At 35.4% G+C, this 20,964-nt stretch overlaps 1 protein-coding gene across 1 annotated transcript in view; it reads right to left on the bottom strand.

Annotated features, from left to right (window-relative positions):
* Positions 1 to 12,041, bottom strand: part of LOC130706272 (transcription factor 7-like 2) — a 51,199-nt gene extending 39,158 nt beyond the window's left edge. The window contains 1 exon segment of the mRNA XM_057537659.1: positions 11,862 to 12,041. Coding sequence (XP_057393642.1) covers positions 11,862 to 12,041 — 180 coding nt within the window.
* Between the last annotated feature and the right edge of the window lie 8,923 nt (positions 12,042 to 20,964).

The following is a 20,964-nucleotide window of genomic DNA, read 5'->3' as shown; positions in this document are numbered from 1 at the left end:
ACAAGAAAAATCTCAAGTAAACAATCTAACCTTACACCTAAAGGAACTAGAGAAAGAAGAACAAACAAAACCCAAAGTTAGCAGAAGGAAAGAAATCATAAAGATCAGAGTGGAAATAAATGAAATAGAAACAAAGAAAACAATAGCGAAGATCAATAAAACTAAAAGCTGGTTCTTTGAGAAGATAAACAAAATTGATAAGCCATTAGCCAGACTCATCAAGAAAAAGAGGGAGAGGACTCAAATCAATAAAATTGGAAATGAAAAAGGAGAAGTTACAACAGATACCGCAGAAATACAAAGCATCCTAAGAGACTACTACAAGCAACTCTATGCCAATAAAATGGACAAGCTGGAAGAAATGGACAAATTCTTAGAAAGGTATAACCTTCCAAGACTGAACCAGGAAGAAACAGAAAATATGAACAGACCAATCACAAGTAATGAAATTGAAACTGTGATTTAAAATCTTCCAACAAACAAAAGTCCAGGACCAGATGGCTTCACAGGTGAATTCTAACAAACATTTAGAGAAGAGATAACACCCATCCTTCTCAAACTCTTCCAAAAACTTGCAGAGGAAGGAACACTCCCAAACTCATTCTATGAGGCCACCATCACCCTGATACCAAAACCAGACAAAGATACTACAAAAAAAGAAAATTACAGACCAATATCACTGATGAATATAGATGCAAAAATCCTCAACAAAATACTAGCAAACAGAATCCAACAACACATTAAAAGGATCATACACCACGATCAAGTGGGATTTATCCCAGGGATGCAAGGATTCTTCAATATATGCAACTCAATCAATGTGATACACCATATTAACAAATTGAAGAATAAAAAACATGTGATCATCTCAATAGAAAATAAAGAAGAGTAAGGTGTATATAAAAGAATTGACTTCTTTTTAAATTTTCCTTTGTCATTAATCTTTCTAATGTTATTATGTAAATACCAATCAACACTATAAAGTGATCTTTGATTTCCTTTTATCTAGAAATACAATAGCCACTGTCTTTCCTTTTTGCAAAGAGTAAAATATGCTACGAAAGGCAGCTTTTTGTAGTTTATCACAGGCTAGGAGGATTATCTGAATTTAAAAAACAAAAACCTGTAGGAAAGATTTTTTCTATAAGATGTGCCTGTGCAACAATGAAATTGCCAGGATCATCTTTGTCATTACACATGAAAATAAACATCTATGAATACATATACCCAATAAGATTTTGACCAAAAGAAAGATGAAAATGACTCAGCTATAGATATCCATTACAACTGAGATGAGGAAAGCATAGGAATGAAAATTACATTTAGATTGTATCAGAGTCTGAATTTCTTTACAGCTTGCTACAATAAAATTCTGATGTACTTTAAGAACATTCCCTTTCTTTTTTTTTTTTCTTTTTTTAAATCATTTCCCTTTCATTTGGTAAAAGCACCTTGCCTCTCTTTTGGAAGATAACTCTTTCCTCAATCTTCTTTTTTTTTTTTTTAACTGAAGTATAGTTGAATTACCATGTTGTGTTAATTTCTGCTGTACAGTAAAGTGATTCATTTATACATATATATACATATTCTTTTTCATAATCTTTTCTATTATGGCTTATCACAGGATATTGAATATAGTTCCTTGTGCTATACAGTAGGACCTTAACTACTATCTGTATACAATCGTTTGCATCTGCTAACCCCAAACTCCCACTCCATATCTCCCCTCCCCCCTCCCCCTTAGCAACCAGAAGTCTGTTTTCTAAGGAACATTTATTTTCTTATACCAGGTTTTGTTGTTAATACACGATTCAGAATGGTGAAAGTATATTTTTGGGTGTGGGTATTTTTTGGTTTTTTTTTTTTGAGAGAGAGCTGTTGAGTTAGAGTGAACTATGTTTAAATCCCTGCTTCACCACTTTCTAAGTCATTGGGAATGTTATTTAAAAATTCCCAAACAATTTTGGGAATGTTATTTAAACTTTTTGAGCTTTAGTTCCCTCACTGTGAATAACAGAATCTACTCTGCAGAGTTGTTGTAACAATGAAATGTGGTAAATAAATTTTATTCACACACTTAGATGTTACACAGTCATAAAGAGGTACCATCAGTTGCCTTAAATTCTTTTTGGCTGAAACTCATATAAAAGGTATTGAAGGAAATAACTTCATTTAGAGGTTTTTTTGGTTTTTTTTCTCTCAAGGAAATCTACATTTCCTAGATAGTTATAATACTTGATCCTTTCTCCATGATTTTTTTCACAGAATGTATAACTTTTGACAGGAAATTAGTTTTAAAGCCTATAGTCTCCAACACACCTAGCAACCTATAATTTCCACATTTACCTTCATGAAGTATATGTTATTCAGAGCACTTTCCTTTGGAATCTAGAGCAATAGGTATATGCCTCCCAATAACATCACATTTAGTCCATTGTCTCAGCAGATTTCAGCTATATCTCAAACAGTGTACAGTTCATAATTTAAACAGGCATAATAGAAAAAAATAAAATAAGAAATAAGAAAATGGAAAATAGTCCAAATATAACAATAATGACATTCAGAATATTCACTTCCTGTGTCAAAAGAAGATTGGGATAAATCACAAATCTAGCAATATAGTGACACCTGAAAGAGCCACTTTTAGAAAAATATTGAGTAGAATAAAATATGGGTTTGTGATATATTTTTAAATAGCAAGAAAAACATAAGTAAAAATTATGATGCCTAAACGGGGGTGTAAAGAAAGAAACCCCATTCAAGAGGAATAATTTAGTGGCACAAAGGTAAAAGCTATAGTAAATATATATTTTTTAATTGAGTATATATTTATGAAGTAAAACAGTAACAACATACATACAAGGAAAAAATGGATAAAAATGCATGGAAAAAACAATGGAAGCAAAATTTCCATGAGATATATTTATATAGAACTAATGAGCTAAAAAGTATACTAAGATAAAGAGGACAACTAATAAATAGGTAACACAGACTTGTGTTGTGTACTAAACAGAAAAATAACCTATATTTTCTGTAAAATATACCTATATATTTTATTGAAATGATGCAATAAGGTGTCATTAGAGGCTGTCTTTAGATTTTTTTAATAAGAACTTTACACATAACCCTTTTAGATTGAAAACTATAAACAAACAAAATATAATCAAATTATTTAAATATTTGGGCTTTTCAATGTACCCTTTTAATTATAATAGCCTCAGGAATGAAATCATAATATATCAACAGAATGTATTTGTAAATAAGAAAATTGAAAACAGGGGTTGGTTGGTTAATCCAATACACATTCATTCACCATTCTTTTGATATACTGCCAATGGTTATTTTGTTGTTATAATTTTAAGTATGGAGCAGTAATTGGGGTCCCCCTCACATCACCTCTCTTATCTAAATCTTATCCATAGTACAACTTCTACAACTTCCTGTCTCATTTTTTTTAAACTGGAGCAATAATTTATATATCCTTGTGAATTAGTCTGAATATGAAAACTTTTTAAATTGTTATGATTTGTTCTCCAGTCTTTTAAGGTTGTCTTAACTGCACTTAATTATATAGCAGTTATTTTTAGCATCTCTCTGGCATTAAGTCTTACCAAAGCATTCAACTTAGTTTCTATAGAAACACTTCTTTTTTTTTGCACTCATATTTCCCAACTTTGCATGATATTATTTATATATATATAACTTCAGTAACAAATATGGGTAGTATAAATAAGTTTGGCAATAAACTGAACACACTCTATATAAACATAATTTAACTGCCAATCTGCTCTCAACTGCTTCTATAGTACTTTTAGAGGGACCCAGAAAATCTTGATTATTTATCTCGTATCACAGGAAGAGTGTTTAGGATTCCATTAGGTTGCTGTTTGCTCCATCCACTTAGACTGTCTCCTCACTCATATCAGTGACCTACCTTTACCAGTAAAGAATTCATTTAGCTACAAACAACAGATAGCTACACTAATTGTGCTTCAAGCAAGCAGAGGCTTTCTTATGTAACAAGAAGTCTGTAGTTAGGCAGTCCAGGACCTTTGCAATTCAGAAGGAATGTCATCAAGGGCCCAGACTCTCTATTTCATGTTTTACCATCCTCAACTTGTGAATTTTGTCCTTGTGTTTTCAATGTAATTAATGCACCTACAAAGAGGAAGAAAGGTGAAGGGCAAAGGGCAAAGTGCCAATGAAACAGTTGAGAGACTGAATACACAAGTGGAGAATGGCCAGACCATATATAAAAATAGGACTCTTACTCTAAATCTTCAGCAACCATCCTGGAAAGCCAACTCATTATCTACAGTAACCATTCTAGGAAGTCAGTCTACTATCTCTAGCAACCAATTTAGGAAGCCAAACAATGAGCCCTGAAACAATCTGACCCAAGTGGTCAGGACTTGGTTAATGGCTGACAACTACTCTAATTTTTGCTACCTTTTCTAACTGGAGGAAGTTAAATATGTACCCTTAACCAATCACACAGGATGCCCCACTTCTAGTTAGCCTGCCTACTGCTTCCCCCATGCCAACAGCCTCCTATCAGAGCATACCTGAAGTCTTCCCTTTTTACCACTATAAAGCTTTCCCACTCCTGTGCTTATCTTTGAGTCTCTGCTAAATACAAGTAATGTTGCCTGACTTGCTATAGCAAGCTCTGAGTAAATATAGCCTTTGCTTGTTCTCATTTGGCTGGTCTTTGTTTATTTCCACATAGCCATTGATCTTGTTCCTTTCAAAAGAATTCCAAAAGACATTCCTAAACTTCGTACTCTTACATTTTATTATCTGCAAAAGAAGGAATCTGAAAAGGTGAATATTTTAAGTTTCTAGGTGTCATTAAAGTAAGGTAAAAGTGAGTTTTAAATGGCTTTGAGTAGACATTCTGCAGTATCTGCCACACTACTCAACATTTAGTATCTATGTGGAATAAAGGAAAATTTTACAAATTTTCCATTCTTCTGGATTACAACCTAAAATATATATTTTTCTTGGGAAAATTCTTAATTAATTAATTAAAATTAATCTGAGGTCTCTGACCAGGTTATTTTTAAATGTCTAAAGATAAGAACTCTTTTAAATTATAATCATAATAACACTATCACATATAAAAACAAACAATAAAAATTACTATCCTGTCAGTTCAAATTCCCCCACCAATTCGTATTCTATAGATTATTCATATAAGAATCGAAATAATTGTTATACTTTTAAATTGTATTTTATCTCTCTTATGATTTTCTCCTTTAATTTATACTTTCCTCTTTTTTTTCCCCAGAATTAATCATGTTAAATATCCTTAAGGCATATTAACGATCCTGGAAAGTGCTGGCGGCACAGTGATCTGTTGATTCTCAGGGAGCAGGCAACCATCAGTTAATATGTGTTTCCCTAGTCAATAAGTCCACCAAATGGCAAAAAGAATTGAATATATTGTGTTGAAATAAATTTCTAGACCCAAGATGGAGCCACTCCTGCCCGTAATGCAATGTCAGCCAACCAAACGTTTGTACTCCTATAAACACTACACTTGACCCGAAAAGCAGTTGATCAGAAATGTGGTGCAGTTGACCCTTGAACAATGTGGTTTTAAACTGTGTGGGTCCACTTATATGTGGATTTTTTTCAATAAACATGTACTACAGCACTACATGATCCCAGGTTGGTTGAATTTTCCGATGTGAAACTGTGGATACGGACAGTAAAGTTATATTTGGATTGTGCCCCTAACCCCTGCTCTGTTCAAGGGTCAACTGTATGCCCAATCAGCCAATCACAAAATACCAAGCCAACTCTGGGCTCATACATATTTTCTTGTTCCTTCATCTTTCTAAATAAGTCAGATACGCAACCCCAGCCAATCATGCCCTATTTTCATATTGCCATTTCTAACGCTGTTAGAAAACTCTTGCCCAAAATCCCTCAGGAAGAGTGCACCACTGCTTGTGAGGCACTGCACTCCCCCAGTCTGTGAACTTTTTCCCTAGAATAAAGGACATCAAGCTTGTTACTAACTTGTTTTAGTTTTGTGATTTGACATTTTGTTGAGTCTTCATTGTTCTTAATGCTGTAAGAGTATGTGGAAATCAAAGGGGCTACAGCAGAGGACTAGCAGCCTGCCTGCTTCTAAACTGCCAACCCAAGGGGATACATTTAAAGTGCTTCTTCCTTCCCCCTTTGTACAAAAAAACAGTGGTTAGAATACTCCAACAACCATACCTAAACTACAATGAGCTAACGAGTTAAATAATTCATTTAAAGCATCCAAACTGCCAGAAATAGAGGCATCAGTGAGAATATATAATACATTCATAAGAAAGAAAACTTGCTGACAGAAATAGATGAAGACTGAAATAGAAAAATAATAAAGGACACTTGAGCTACAATCATAATTTTCCAAGTAAAGAATTCAGTAAACAAATAGAAGATGATGGCCAGTGCTGAGACCCCATAATTGGCATAATTATTTTAAAGTTTAAATAAATGGAATCATACATACAGCTTGCACTGTTTTGTGTCTGGTTCCTGTTTTTGTCTGTGTACTGTTTTTGATATTCATCCATGTTATTGAATGTATGAGTGTTCCTTTTAATTTTCAAGGGCATTCAATTGAACGGATATATGGCAATTTGTTGATTTATTCTCCTGTTGATTGATTTTTTGGTTTTTTTGTTGTTGGCTACTATAAATACAGCTGCTATGAATATTTTTCTACAACTCTTTTGGTGGATGTGTTTCCCCATTTCTCTTTTGTAAATACCTAGGAGTGGAAATGCTGGATGGTACAGCTAGTATAGTCTTAGCTTTATAAGAAACTGTCAAACTATTTTCCAAGATGACTGTACAATTTTTTATTACTACAACATAGGAGAATTCCAGTAACTCCACAACCTAACAAATGCTTGATAAAATTAGTGTTACTATTTTAATCAGTCTAGTGAGTATGTAATTGATATTTTAATTTGAATTTTTCTGATGTTTAATGATTTGATTACATTTTCATGTGTTTATTGGCCATTTGTACATCTTCTTCTATGATGCATTTAAATACTTCACCAGTTTTTTATTGGGTGGTATGTCTTTCATTGTAAGAGTTCTTCATATAGTCTAATTTATTTGACAGATATACATATTGTGAGTATTTTCTTCCAATCCATTGCTTTTGTTTTCATTTTAACAGTGTCTAATGAAGAACAAAACTTGTTATTTTTTACGAAGTACAATTTATAAATTTTTACTTTTAATTAATTTTTTACTTTTTGTGTCCTATCTAGGAAATCATTGCCTATGCCAAGATCATGAAAACTTCTTTTATTTTCATATTGTTTCTGGGAGACCTACGGGGAGATGCAGATCTCAGCATCATCTTCAGCTACTCAGACATCTGTTGTTCATTACTTTTGTATGTTAATGTTTTATCCTCTTATCTCATTCAAATTCTTTATATTTTGAGGGAGTTTTAAAAAAAAACATTGATTCTCTTGTGTTTTCCATACATAATATAAAATCACTACATATAGAGATAGTTTAAATTCTTCCTTTCTAATTCTTAAGCTTCCAGTTGTTTTCTGTTATCTAATTGCATTTCCTTACACCTCAAACACAATGATAAATAGTATTGGAAATAATGAGATTTTTTACCTTGTTTCTATCCAAGAGTGGAAATGACTCTGGTGTTTTCCATTAATTAAGACACTTGTTTGAGAGAGAAAATATATATTTATATTACCACATTAAAAAAAAAGTGTGCACTGATTTTTTTATTAAAGGTTTTCATCAGTAATCAGTGTTAGAACTTAGGAGTTCTGTTTCCAGTGACAATTGAGAAAAAAAGGTTTACCTTTCCAGTTTATACAATAAAAACATGCAGTAAATAAATTAAACAATGCTGTACAGACATTGGGCAATAAGCAGTGCAGGACAGTGATCACTGGGAGAAGACAAACAAATGAGATTAGCCTTATCATTGACCCAGTTTCCAGGTTGAAGCACATTGAGAGCAGTCCCATAGACAGAACACTGGTCTCCCTGAGTTGAAGAGACATAGTTGAGCAATCAAGGACAGCAAACCAGGTAGAAATGACAATGAAGATTACCAAGGGAGCTGCACAGAAAAGGGTTGCAGAAGATTCCCTTGAGTGTGCAGTTTATTACTTATTAGTGCAAAACAGGTTTCTAAATTACTAGAGAACAGAGTGAGAACTACAAGAAATTAGCAGGGAGAACAACTCCTAAAGCACACACAGGTTTGGCAATAGTACTTGCTCCTCAAAGAAAGGAGAAACCTCTTCATACACACATCAGATAGAGTTATCTGAAGAATACTGCATCAGCAATGATGCCAAACTAGTACTAAAGACTGTTCTGGCTTTGCATAACAAAGCTTACAAGAGAGTCCCAAAATGATTAAACTATTTTCAAGTAACTTAACTTCATATCAGAACAAATCCCAAAATTATTGAAATTAATTTTAAAATAAAGCATAAGCACTCAGCAATGTAAAATTCACAATGTTTGGCGTCAGATAACAAAATTCTCAGGCATGGAAAGAAGGAGGAAAATTTGACTAGTAACTTTGAGAAACATCAATAATAGAAATAGACTTAAAAACAGATGATAAAATTAATACTGGAGAATATGTAATAAGTATTATTGACATATTTTATATGCTTAGGAAGTTCAAGGAAAGAATAAGCACATAAAAGACATGTGGAAGATGTAAAAAAACACAGAATGAACTTCTGGAAATAAAAAAATTAAACTGTTGGAGATGAAAAATACACTGGTTGAGATGAAAGGCAGATTACAAACAATAAATTCTGGAGAGGGTTTGGAGAAAAGGGAACCTTTCTACACTATTGGTGGGAAAGTAAATTGGTACAGCCACTATGGAGAACAACTGCCATATGACCTAGCAATCCCATTCCTGGGCATACACTTGAAGAAAACCATAATTCAAAAAGATTTATGCACCCCAATGTTCATTGCAGCACTATTTACAATAGCCAGGGCATGGAATAACCTAAAACTGTCCATCAACAGAGGAATGGATAAAGAAGATGTGGTACATATATACAATGGAATATTACTCAGCCATAAAAAAGAACAAAACAATGCCATTTGCAGCAACATGGATGGACCTAGAGATTGTCATACTGAATGAAGTTTAAGTCAGACACAGAAAGACAAATATCATATGATACCGCTTATATGTGGAATCTAAAAAAAAGGGTACAAATGAACTTATTTACAAAACAGAAGTAGAGTCACGGATGTAGAAAACAAACTTATGGTTACCAGGGGATAAGGGGGAGAGGAATAAATTGGGAGATTGGAATTGACATATACACACTACTATTTATAAAATAGATAACTAATAAGAACCTACCATATAGCACGAGGAACTCTACTCAATCTCTGTAATGGCCTATATGGAAAAGAATCTTAAAAAAAAAAAGTAGCTATATGTATATGCATAACTGATTCACTTTTCTGTACACCTGAAGCTAACACAACATTGTAAATCAACTATACGCCAATAACAATTTTTAAAAAGGAAAGCAATCATAATAAGAAAGCATAAGAAAATAATGTAAATTACTATTTACAGCAAAAAATAAAACATGGAGCAGAAAAAAAAATAAAATAAAATTAGGCAATTTGAGCTCTTCACAGATATAATGTTAAAAAATTTATTATGTTTCTTTTGTAGAAAAAAAACTGCATATAAACTATGTTTACTATTCTTGAAAGAAATGTCTCTTCTAGGGGATTTATTTTCCTATGAAAATTGAATTGAAGATAACTAATTAATAATTGTTAACTAAATCAATTTTAGGATGTTACATTTCACTAATAAATTAGGTCATTATTAGGTTTTTATGAGGATTTTCCAATTCTTATTTCTCTGTGTTATAATTTTTGGCAATTATAAATATCATAGAATATAGAATATAAACTTTAGGAAGTATCCTAGATAATTTAATCCAATAAAAATTTGGAAAAAGCCAAAAAAAAATAAAAAAGGAGAATAGACAATGCAAAAGAAGAGATTAATGAATTTGAAAGTGTTACAGCAGGCAGGCTGCTAGATATGAGCAGAGAAATGGGGGCAGGGGCCATGTGGCAGGAAATCATGCATCTTGTAAACAGTGGGGATCCATGGGCAGACAAAGAAAATCAGGAACCTCCAGGCTGACAGGAAATGACACATTTTGGGTGATGTGTCCTGGAGGCAGACAAAAGAAGGTGGGAAAAGGTGGGAATCTCCTTCATCCAAATGTAACCTGTTGCTCATTATGCTCTCATTACAATAAAATGAGCCTTGCAGCTAAGAAGTACCCATCGTCCACTGACACCATGACGCTTCTGATCTAAGCTAAATAAGGACAAAAATCCTTCCTCCCCTCGGGAAGATGGAGCTGGGATGAAAATCAGGGAGTATGACCCCCAAACTCCTCCTTCCCCAGTGAATATTCTGCACCATGTGGTTGGAACTCATGGTGGTAGGACAAAGTCTGGGCTGCCATTGTTCACTGCCCATCTCCTGGTGTTTGGCTGGCCCCCTCCAGGGTCCACCCTGACCCCACCCCCACCCCACCCTGTTGGGGTGGGACAGGCCACTCATGCTGGGTGGGTTGTGCACATGGCCATGCGCTGGGGATACATGCCTAGGCAATGACCTGCATTTGCTGTGCTTGCCTCCTCCAGGGTCACAGGATTGGGAGTGTCCTTCCAGGGTCACAGGGCCCTCTGTCTCCCAAGTGCAGACATGGTGCCTCCTCCTCAGGCTCCATATCTGCCCCTGCACCCGTCCCCACTTCCCACTGCCTGGGGCACATGTAGGAAGGGGTGAGGGGGAGGATGGCACCAAGGACCTGGGGGGCGTCACCCACAAAAAGAAAAGGAAAAGAGAGGTTTTTTTCACAAACCATCTCCCTTAATGGCCATGACTGTGTTCTGAAACTTACCACCTTTTTAGAGAAAAGAAAGGCTGGGACCTAAATAGGTCCTGGAACCATGAGGATGTCCATTGCAGGGGAACATATCCCAGAACACAGGGATTAATCTATAGAATCTATAGAGAAGCCTTCAGGAAGGTCACTCATCCTGGGTACTGCAGATGCCAGGATAGGACACAGGTCCCAGGACGCTGGAGCCATCAGGACTGCCACATGGTGGGGGTAGCTAACCCCTATTATGTATAAGATCAGCAGGACTAGGTGGATGGGGACACCTAGAACCAGCTCTGTCTTAGAGAGCTCCCAAGGGACCTCCTAATGCTAATGATCCTCTCTGTTACAGGAGCATCCTCTCCCTGAAGGAACGATGGGAAACACCTCCTCCATCCCCAACGACTCACACTTCAGGTGCATTTTAATTCACTGGGACAAGTTTTCTCTAGATTCTTTAAAATGAAAAAAGCTCATTTGTTTTGTAATGAAGCCTGGCCCCAATATAAACTTGAGGACAATGAGGCCTGGTCAGAAAATGGGAGCCTCAACTATAATGCCATCCTACAGTTAGACATCTTTTGCAAAAGGCAAGGGAAATGGACAGAAGTTCCTCATGTTCAGGCTTCTATGGCCCTAAGAGAGAACCTAAGAGCTATGGAAGTCCTATGTTAGGGAACCTTGCCAGCTGGGACCCATTAAGGCTACACAAAAGCCCTCTCTAGTGGCACCCCTGGAGCAACAGGAGCCCCAGACAGAAGATCCAAGCCCTAACACCCTTTCACCATCTTCAGCTTCTCCCCCACCCTATAAGCCTCTTTACCCTTCAGTACCAGAAATGCAGCCAGAACCTCTTTGCCCTCTTCAGGGAGTAGTAAGTAGGCCTCAAGGAATTACCTGAGTCCACATCCCTTTTTCTTTGTCTGACCTTAACCAGTTCTGCACCCTCTTAGGCAGATTCTTGGAGGACCTAGCCAGTTCATCGAAGAATTCCAGGCGCTGACCCTCTCTTTTGACCTTACCTGGAAGGATGTAAATATTATCCTTTCCCACTGCTGCACTGAGGAAAAGGCCCATATTTGGGCACAAGCTTAAACATATGCTGATGGATTACACATTGCCAACCACATCGATACCCTGTGAGCCTAATGGCAGTGCCTCTAATGGATCCCAATTGGAACTATTAACCAGGACAGCCTGGTATCACTAGAAGGGATCACATGGTCTTTTGCTTCATTGATGGGATGAAATAATGTATAATTAAACCTGTTAACTATGATAAAGTTAAAGAGATCACCCAAGGCCAAGATGAAAATCCAGCCCTATTTCAGACCTGATTGGAAAATGCCCTCAGAAAGTATACAAATGTAGACCCAACTACTTTTGTATTTGCAACCCAATTCATTAGCCAATCAGGCCCTGATATCCTTTGAAAGCTCCAAAAGCTTGCCATGGGGCCCCAAACCCTTCTCAACCTTCTTATTGACACAGCCTCAGTGTCTTTAACAATAGAGACTAGGTTGAGAAGGAAAAGAAAGAACAGTGTGACTTAGGGAAGGAATGACGGCAAGCCAGGCTTTTGGCTGCTGTCATGACAAACCTAATCCACCTCCTGGTCACACCAAAAGTACTCCCAGAAGACCTCCACCAGGGAAGGGAGCCTGTTTTAGCTGTGGGGGCCCCGAACATGAGCAAGGAATGCCAGGAAACAGGTACCAGCCTACACCCAAAACGCCATGCCCACTCTGCAAGAAGATGGGTCACTGGAAGAGAGAATGCCCCAAGCTCCAAAGGGAGCAAGGAAATTCCCCCACACCCGTCATGGCAGTGTTTGATTGACTGGACCCATGACCTCCCAAGGTTCCCAAGACAGTCATCATCACACAGGAGGAACAGTGGGTGACCACTGACATGGCAGGTAAACTTGTCCAGTTTCTAGTGGACATGGGAGCTACTTACTCTGTCCTGACTTCTCACACTGGGCCACTTGCCACTGAAACCTGCTCTGTTGTTGGGGTCAAAGGAAAACCAAAACTAAAACATTTCATCACCCCTCTAACTTGCACCTGGGGAAAGACTCTTATAACTCACAAATTTCTTGTCATGCCTGAATGCCCCAGCCCATTATTGGGAAGAGATTTTCTCTCAGCCTTGGGGGCAACTCTTACTCTTCCTGAAAACCAAAGCCAAGGAATGTTTTTGGCTGGACCATGTATTATACAAGACACAGACAATCCAACCCAAAATATTCCCCCAGAAATTGAAAAACTTATAGATCCACAGGTCTGGGACCAGGGAATCCCAGGGAAGGCAAAGTTTGTCACTCATAAAAATAACCTTAAAGGAAACCAATAACTTCCCTTTCAGGCGCCAATACCCCATAAAACCAGAGGCTCGATGAGGCCTCCAACCCCTAAACTCAAAATTCATTAAATATGGGCTTTTGGTGCCATGCCAATCTCCCTGTAATACTCCAATCCTACCTGTCCTCAAACCAAATGGGGACTATAGAATGGTCCAAGAGCTCCTGGCTGGCTCGCCAAGATGTTCCAGGTGAATTTAAGGTTCTTGCCTCAACGCGGAAAGAAGTTGGAGACGAGACAGGGAGGTTAAGAAAGTAAAGTGAGAATTCATTTAAGCAACAATACGCTCTCAGAGGCAGAGCGGGTGGACAGGTGAGTAGCTGCCACCTTGGGTTTCTTTGGCAAGCCAGTTATGGGGGGCATACAAATGAAGGGGTGGAATATTCACTGGGGAAGGAGGAGTTTGGTTGTTGTATTCCCTGATTTTCATCCTAGCTCCATCTTCCCAAGGGGAGGAGGGATTTTTGTCTTTATTTAGCTTAGATCAGAAGTGTCATGGTGTCGGTGGATGATGGGTACTTCTTAGCTGCAAGGCTCATTTTATTGTAATGAGAGCATAATGAGCAACAGGTTACATTTGGACGCAGGAGATTCCTGCCTTTCCCCCACCTTCTTTTGTCTGCCTCCAGGACCCTTATCACCCAAAATGTGTCATTTCCTGTCAGTCTGGAGGTTCCTGATTTTCTTGTCTGCCCATGGACCCCCATTGTTTACAAGATGCATGATTTCCTTCTACCTGGTCCCTGCCGCCATTTCTTTGCTCATATCTAGCTACCTGCCTGCTGTACCAAAGGCATATCAATAAAGCTATCTAAAATGAACACAGAGGGAAAAAATATTTGTGTAATTTGAATTTCAGCAGGGAAGAAGAAAAAACATGTTTGAAGAAATAATCATGAAAATTTTTCCAAATTTGATGAAAAATTTGAAGCAGGGTTTCTCAACAGCAGTGCTGTTGAAGTTTCGTGTAAGATAATTCTTTAGTATGGGAGACTATTCTTTGCATTTTAGGGTGTTTGGCATCATCCTAGTAGATATCAGTAGCATCCCCACTTATTTAACAATGAAAAATGTCTGCAGACATTGCCAAATGAACCCTGTGGGGTAAAGTTATCCCTGGCTCAGATATCCAGAATATATAAAGAACTCCTGCAACTCAATATCAAAGACACACACACAAAGACACACACAATCTGATTAAAATATGGGAAAATGGCTTGAATAGACATTTATCCAAAGAAGATATGCAAAAGACTAATAAGCACATGAAAAGATGTTCAACTTCTTTAATCATTAGGAAAATGCAAATCAAAACTTCTAAGAGCTACCACTTCACACTCATGAGGAAGACTAGTAATCAAAAAATAGAAAATAACAAGTGCTGGCATGGATATGGAGAAATTGGAACACTTGTGATTACAGAACAATAAAATTCACCCAATCTACACAACAGAGGGAAAAAATACATTGAAAAAATGGACAGATCCTCAGGAATCTGTGAGAAAAAAAAAACAAAAGATAAAAACTTCTCAGTAGAATTCTAGGAGGGGAGAAACAGAGTGGAGGTGAACAAGTATTTGAAGGAATAATGGCTGAAAACTTCTGAAATTTGGCAAAAGATAAAAACCTACTACCCCAAGAAGCCAACTGAACCCCAAACAGGGTGACCCCAAAGAAATCCATGCCAAGACACATCACCATTGATCATTTGAAAACTGAAGATGGAGGATAAATCTCTAAAGTAGACAGAGAATAACATATAGGGGAACAATAAATCAAATGAAAGCATATAATTTATCTTAAACAATGGAGACCAGAAGGAAGTGGCACAATATTTTTCAAGTGCTGTAAGGAAAGAACTGTCATTCATGAATTCTATAGCTGGTCAAATTTTCTGTTAGAAAAGAATGGGGTATTAAAACATTTAGATAAAAGAGCACTAAAAGAATTTGTCATTAGCAGAACTACCATATGAGGGAAAAAAACAGAGCTGGAGGAATTGGACTCCCAGACTTCACGCTATACTACAAAGCTACAGTAATCAAGACAATATGGTACTGGCACAAAAACAGAAATATAGATCAATGGAACAGGATAGAAAGCCCAGAGATAAACCCACGCACATATAGTCACCTTATTTTTGATAAAGGAGGCAAGAATATATGATGGAGAAAAGACAGCCTCTTCAATAAGTGGTGCTGGGAAAACTGGACAGCTACATGTAAAAGAATGAAATTAGAACACTCCCTAACACCATACACAAAAATAAACTCAAAAAAAAAAGAACTACCATAATCCAGGGAAATAACGAATAAAATGAACTCAGAGCAAGAAGAAAGCACAAAATTATATGCATAATATACATAATAAAATAGTACATAAAATAAATATGTGTGGATGTCCATGAAACTGAAAACAGAAAAACAATTTAAAAAAATTGTAATGTATAATTTGAAAAGATCAATAAAATTAGCAGACCTCTAGTGAGGCTGACAAAGAAAAAAGAGAGAGAAGATCAAAATTATTAATATCACAAATGAAACAAAGAGTATCACTACAGACCCTGCAAACATCTTAAGACTAACAAAGGAATAGTATAAAGAATGATACACACAGAAGTTTGACAACTTAGATGAAATGTACCAATTCCTCAGAAGGCACAAACTACCACTACTCATCTAGTATGAAATAGATATCCTATAACTATTAAAGTAATTTAATTCATAATTAAACAGTCTCCCAAAAAGAAATCTGCAGGCCCAAATGACTTCTCTGGTGAATTCTACCAAACATTTAATGAAGAATTAATATAAACTCTACTGGGTATTTTCTACCTCTATCTCTCATGAATATAAAGCAAAAATTGTTAATAAAATAATAACAAATTGAATTCAACAATATATAAAAAGAATTATAAAATAAGAACAAAAGGAATATTCCAGAGATAAAGGCTGGTTCAGTATTTGAAAATCAATCAATGTCATCTACCATGCTAATAAGTTAGGGGAAAAGTACATAATCCTATCAATTGATGCAAAAAAATAATTGACAAAAATCTAAAATCCACTCATGATAAAAAACTTTCAAGAAGTTGGAATAGCTGGAAAACTGCCTCTATATGATAAAGAGCAGCTACAAAAATCCTACAACTAACATCATTAAAAAAATATATTTGACAAATCCAACACCTGTTCATGATAACAGCTTTCAGAAAAATAGTAATAGAGGGATCTTGATAAAGGACATCTACAAGGAACATACAACTAACTTTATACTTAATGGTTAAATACTGTATGCTTTCCCCTTAAGATCAGGAACAAGGAAAAGATGTCCACCCTCACCACTCTTATTCAACATAGTACTGAATGTTCCAGTAGGTGCAGTAGGCAAGAAAATGAAATAAAAATTATACAGTTTGGAAGGAAAGAAATAAAACTGTCAGTATTTCCTGATGACATGATAGTATACACAGAAAATCCTAAGCAATCTACTAAAACCGCCTAAAACTTATTAGTGAGTTTAGCAAGGTTGCAAGATACAAAATCAAAATTTAAAATAAATTGCATTTCTGTATACTAACAATGAACATTTGGAAACTAACATTAAAGCCAAAATATTATTTTTAATCATTCCAAAGAAAATTCGATGCTTAAGTATATACTGCAAAAAAAAATACACAGGTTTTGAAATTAAGAAAAAACACTTTAATGAAAGAAGTCAAAGAAGGATTACATAAATACAAAGACATACCATATCCATAAATTGGAAGACTAAACATAGTCACAATGTCAATTTTCCCCAAATGGGTCTGTAGGTTTAATGCAATTCTTATCAAGATCAGAGCAAGGATTTTTGGAGATGTAAACAAGCTTATTCTAAAATATATATAGAAAGGCACAGGACCTAGAAAAGCTAAAATAATTTTGAAAAGAAAAATCAAGTGGGAGGTATTATCCACTCTATATTAAGGCCTATTACGTAGTTACAGTGATCAAGTGCAGGATTGGTATGGAAGGATAGACAAAAGATTAATGGAACAGAAAAGTAACTCAGAAATAGACCCATTCAAATGTCCAAATGACATTTGACAAGAATGAAAGAATGAAAAAATGATTCAATGAGGAAAAATAACCTTTTCTACAAATGGTCATGGAGCAATTAAAAAATTCAAAATGGATTACAGACTTAGATGGAAAAAGGAAAACTATAAAATTTTTGAAAGATTATGGGAGAAAATCTTCATGATTCAGAGCTAGGCAAAAAGTTTTTAGACTTGACACCAAAAGCATGATCCATAAAAAGATAAGTTGATTAATTGGACTTCATCAAATATTTTTTAAAACATATATTTAAACATATTTTATTAAAAACATTTTTCCTTTGTGAAAGGCCATGTGAAGAGGATAAAAAGACAAGTCACAGGTTTGGGGAAAACATTTGCAATCTACATATCCTACAAAGGACTTGTGCCTAAACTACATAAAGAATTCTTGAAACTAAACATTTATAAGAACTATATTAAAAATAAGTGAAATACATGAACAGACATTTCACTAAAAAGCATATGTAGATGTAAAATAAGCACATTAAAATATGTTCCACAACATTAACCATCAGGGAAATGCAAATCAAAAACTACAATAAAATATCACTACACATTTATTAGAATAGCTAAAATAAAAAATAGTGACAACACCAAATTCTGGCACATCCAGATACAGAGAAACTGGAGCATTCATACATTGTTAATATGAAATGATAGACCCATATAGGAAAAATTTGGCAGTTTCTAATAAAACTAAACATGCAATTACCATATGATCCAGAAATTCACTCTTGGGCATTTATCCAAAGAAATGACAACTCATGTTCACACAAAAGCCTGTACATAAATGTTCATAACAGCTTTATTTGTAAGAGCCAAAATTTTCAGAACTCATTCAACTGGTGAATGGTTAAACAAGATGTGGTGCATGCATAACATGGAATACTACCTCAGCAATTAAACTATTGATACATACAAATAACTACTCAGCAATTTTAAAAAGTAAACATACTAATTCAACTTTGTTGAATTGCCATGGAGTTATGTGGAGTGAAAAAATCAATCCCGAAAGGTTACATACCATATTGTTTCATTTATATACATTTTTAAATAACAAATTTTAGAAATGGAGGACAAATGGATGTTTCTAGGGGCTAGGGACAGGAGGGAGGGGAGAGGAGGTGGGTGCAGTTATAGAAGGGCAATATCAAGGATTCTTTTTGACTGAATTGTTCAGTATCTTAACTGTGGTGGTGGATTCAGAAACTTCCAGGTGTGATAAAATGTTGTAGAACTAAATACAAACATACACACAAACACATGCACACCTCACAAATGAGTACAAGTAAACCTGGTGAAATCTGAATAAGATCACTGGGTTTTATTAATGTCAATATTCTGGTTGTGATATTGTTGTATAATTTTGCAAATGTTACTACTGGGAAAACCAGGTCAAAGATAACACAGTGGATTTCTCTATTGTGTATTATAACTGCATGTGAATCTATAATTATCTCAGTAAAAATTTCTTTTCCTTCTTCTTTGAAGAAAATAAATCTCAATTTCTAGTTTTAGTGTTAATGGTGGAAGGTTAAAAAAAAGAAAGAATTATATGGAAGAAAAACCATCTAGGGAAATATTGAAAAAGTCATCCTCCTTTATGTATGTAAAGCAATTAGCATTGTGTCCTCTTGCAACACAGAGTGAGTACTCAATAAATGTTACCTACTGTGCACAATGACCCTACCTCAGTGAGGGAAGGATTATTCCTGAAAGTCTAATTTGGAACTCTGAACATTTTTTTCCATAGAAACTTTGTTAAACATAATATAATGTTTTGTGCTACAATCTGTTTAGAACAATACTTAAGGGACCTTAGAAGTTAAATAAGATTTTATGGGAGTGCTGTAGATATCTATCTGCCATATTAAATATTCCCTAGAAGAAAAATAATTAATTTTCAAACAAATTAAATGCAAATGAACTTTACGCCCTTCTCACAAATTGTAAATTATTATTATATTTACGGGTATTTAAAAAATATTTTATTGTAGTGCAAATATAATTTTCATATCCAAATATATATATAAACTTTATTTCAAGAATTATTTGTACCACAGTCATTATTTACATTGCCAAGAAAAATCTGATCTATCTTTAAAGAATGCACAAATTATTTTTACAAATATAATTTTTAACTGATTTTCTTTCCATGTATTTCTATTCTCTATTTGTTTTCATTAATTGCACTCCTTCCCTTTTTTCAGCTCCTTCAAATCAAGATTCTGATGTCTATGAACAAAGTGTCTAGATCTGAAGAGAGAAATTATTTCATAAAAAGCTATTGAATATTAGGAAAATCTGAAAAAAAATAATTAAGAGATGAATGTGCAGACACCAAAATAATTAATGGGAATATTGTGATGAAAATCCAAGTTAAAGTTAAAATAAGCAATACCTTAAAATTCTGCTTGTGATTATTTCACTTTGAGGAATGTGTAAAGGAGAACAAAATCAAGTTGTTTTTTTTTTAATGACCTGCAGGTATCATAACAAAGCAAAATAAACTCTATACTAGTCATTGCTTATATGGCCTAAAGAATATTTTAGTTACTAGTACTAAACTTTATCTCATTAAGCAATATAAAAGAGTTGAATCTCTAACAATTGGGCATCTACTTCTAATTAGGGTAATTTTTTTTTTTAATTTATTTATTTATGGCTGTGTTAGGTCTTCATTTCTGTGCGAGAGCTTTCTCTAGTTGTGGCAAGCGGGGGCCATTCTTCATCGCGATGCGCGGGCCTCTCACTATCGCGGCCTCTCTTGTTGCGGAGCACAGGCTCCAGACGCGCAGGCTCAGTAATTGCGGCTCACGGGCCTAGTTGCTCCGCGGCATGTGGGATCTTCCCAGACCAGGGCTCGAACCCGTGTCCCCTGCATTGGCAGGCAGACTCTCAACCACTGCGCCACCAGGGAAGCCCTAATTAGGGTAATTTAAATTTAAGTAATCCAGTTAAAACTTGGCCCTTGATTCTGATATAACAGCATTGCAAGTTATGCATCAAATAGAAGCAGGCCCTACTTCTAGCAGAAGGAATGGAGGGAGAGATGGTAGGTAGCCTAAAAACACAATTTTAAGACTCATATCCTGCTAGTATGCCAGATTCCTTGATACCTAACTGGCATGCATGCTGGTTTTGAAGATCCCATTTAGATGAGTTAGGAATGACTGTTTACTTCTCCCCTTAATACTTCTAAATAACTGTAAAGCCAACTAGAATTGTTAGTAGTCAACATAATGTATAATCTCGCTTAGGGCAGGAATGATTCATATGCGTACCTCTGTTTTAATTGAGTAGATAAATTGTCTTTGACTAAAATGTAACAAGTTTAGTATATCTACTAATATAAACATACTAACATAATGTTAATTTGAAAACAACAGGAAACACAAGTACAGATGGATCAGAGAATTCGAAAGGAATTTGAAATTTACAGTTTTCCTTTTATTGTGCCATTAATATACATTGGGTATATTATTTTTAAATAAATTATTTTTATCATAGCAACTGATTTAAATTTTGATACTAC

The sequence above is a fragment of the Balaenoptera acutorostrata genome, chromosome X (genome assembly GCF_949987535.1).
Source record: "Balaenoptera acutorostrata chromosome X, mBalAcu1.1, whole genome shotgun sequence".
NCBI classification, from domain to species: Eukaryota; Metazoa; Chordata; class Mammalia; order Artiodactyla; family Balaenopteridae; genus Balaenoptera; species Balaenoptera acutorostrata.
This window is presented reverse-complemented; position numbering and strand designations above follow the sequence as displayed.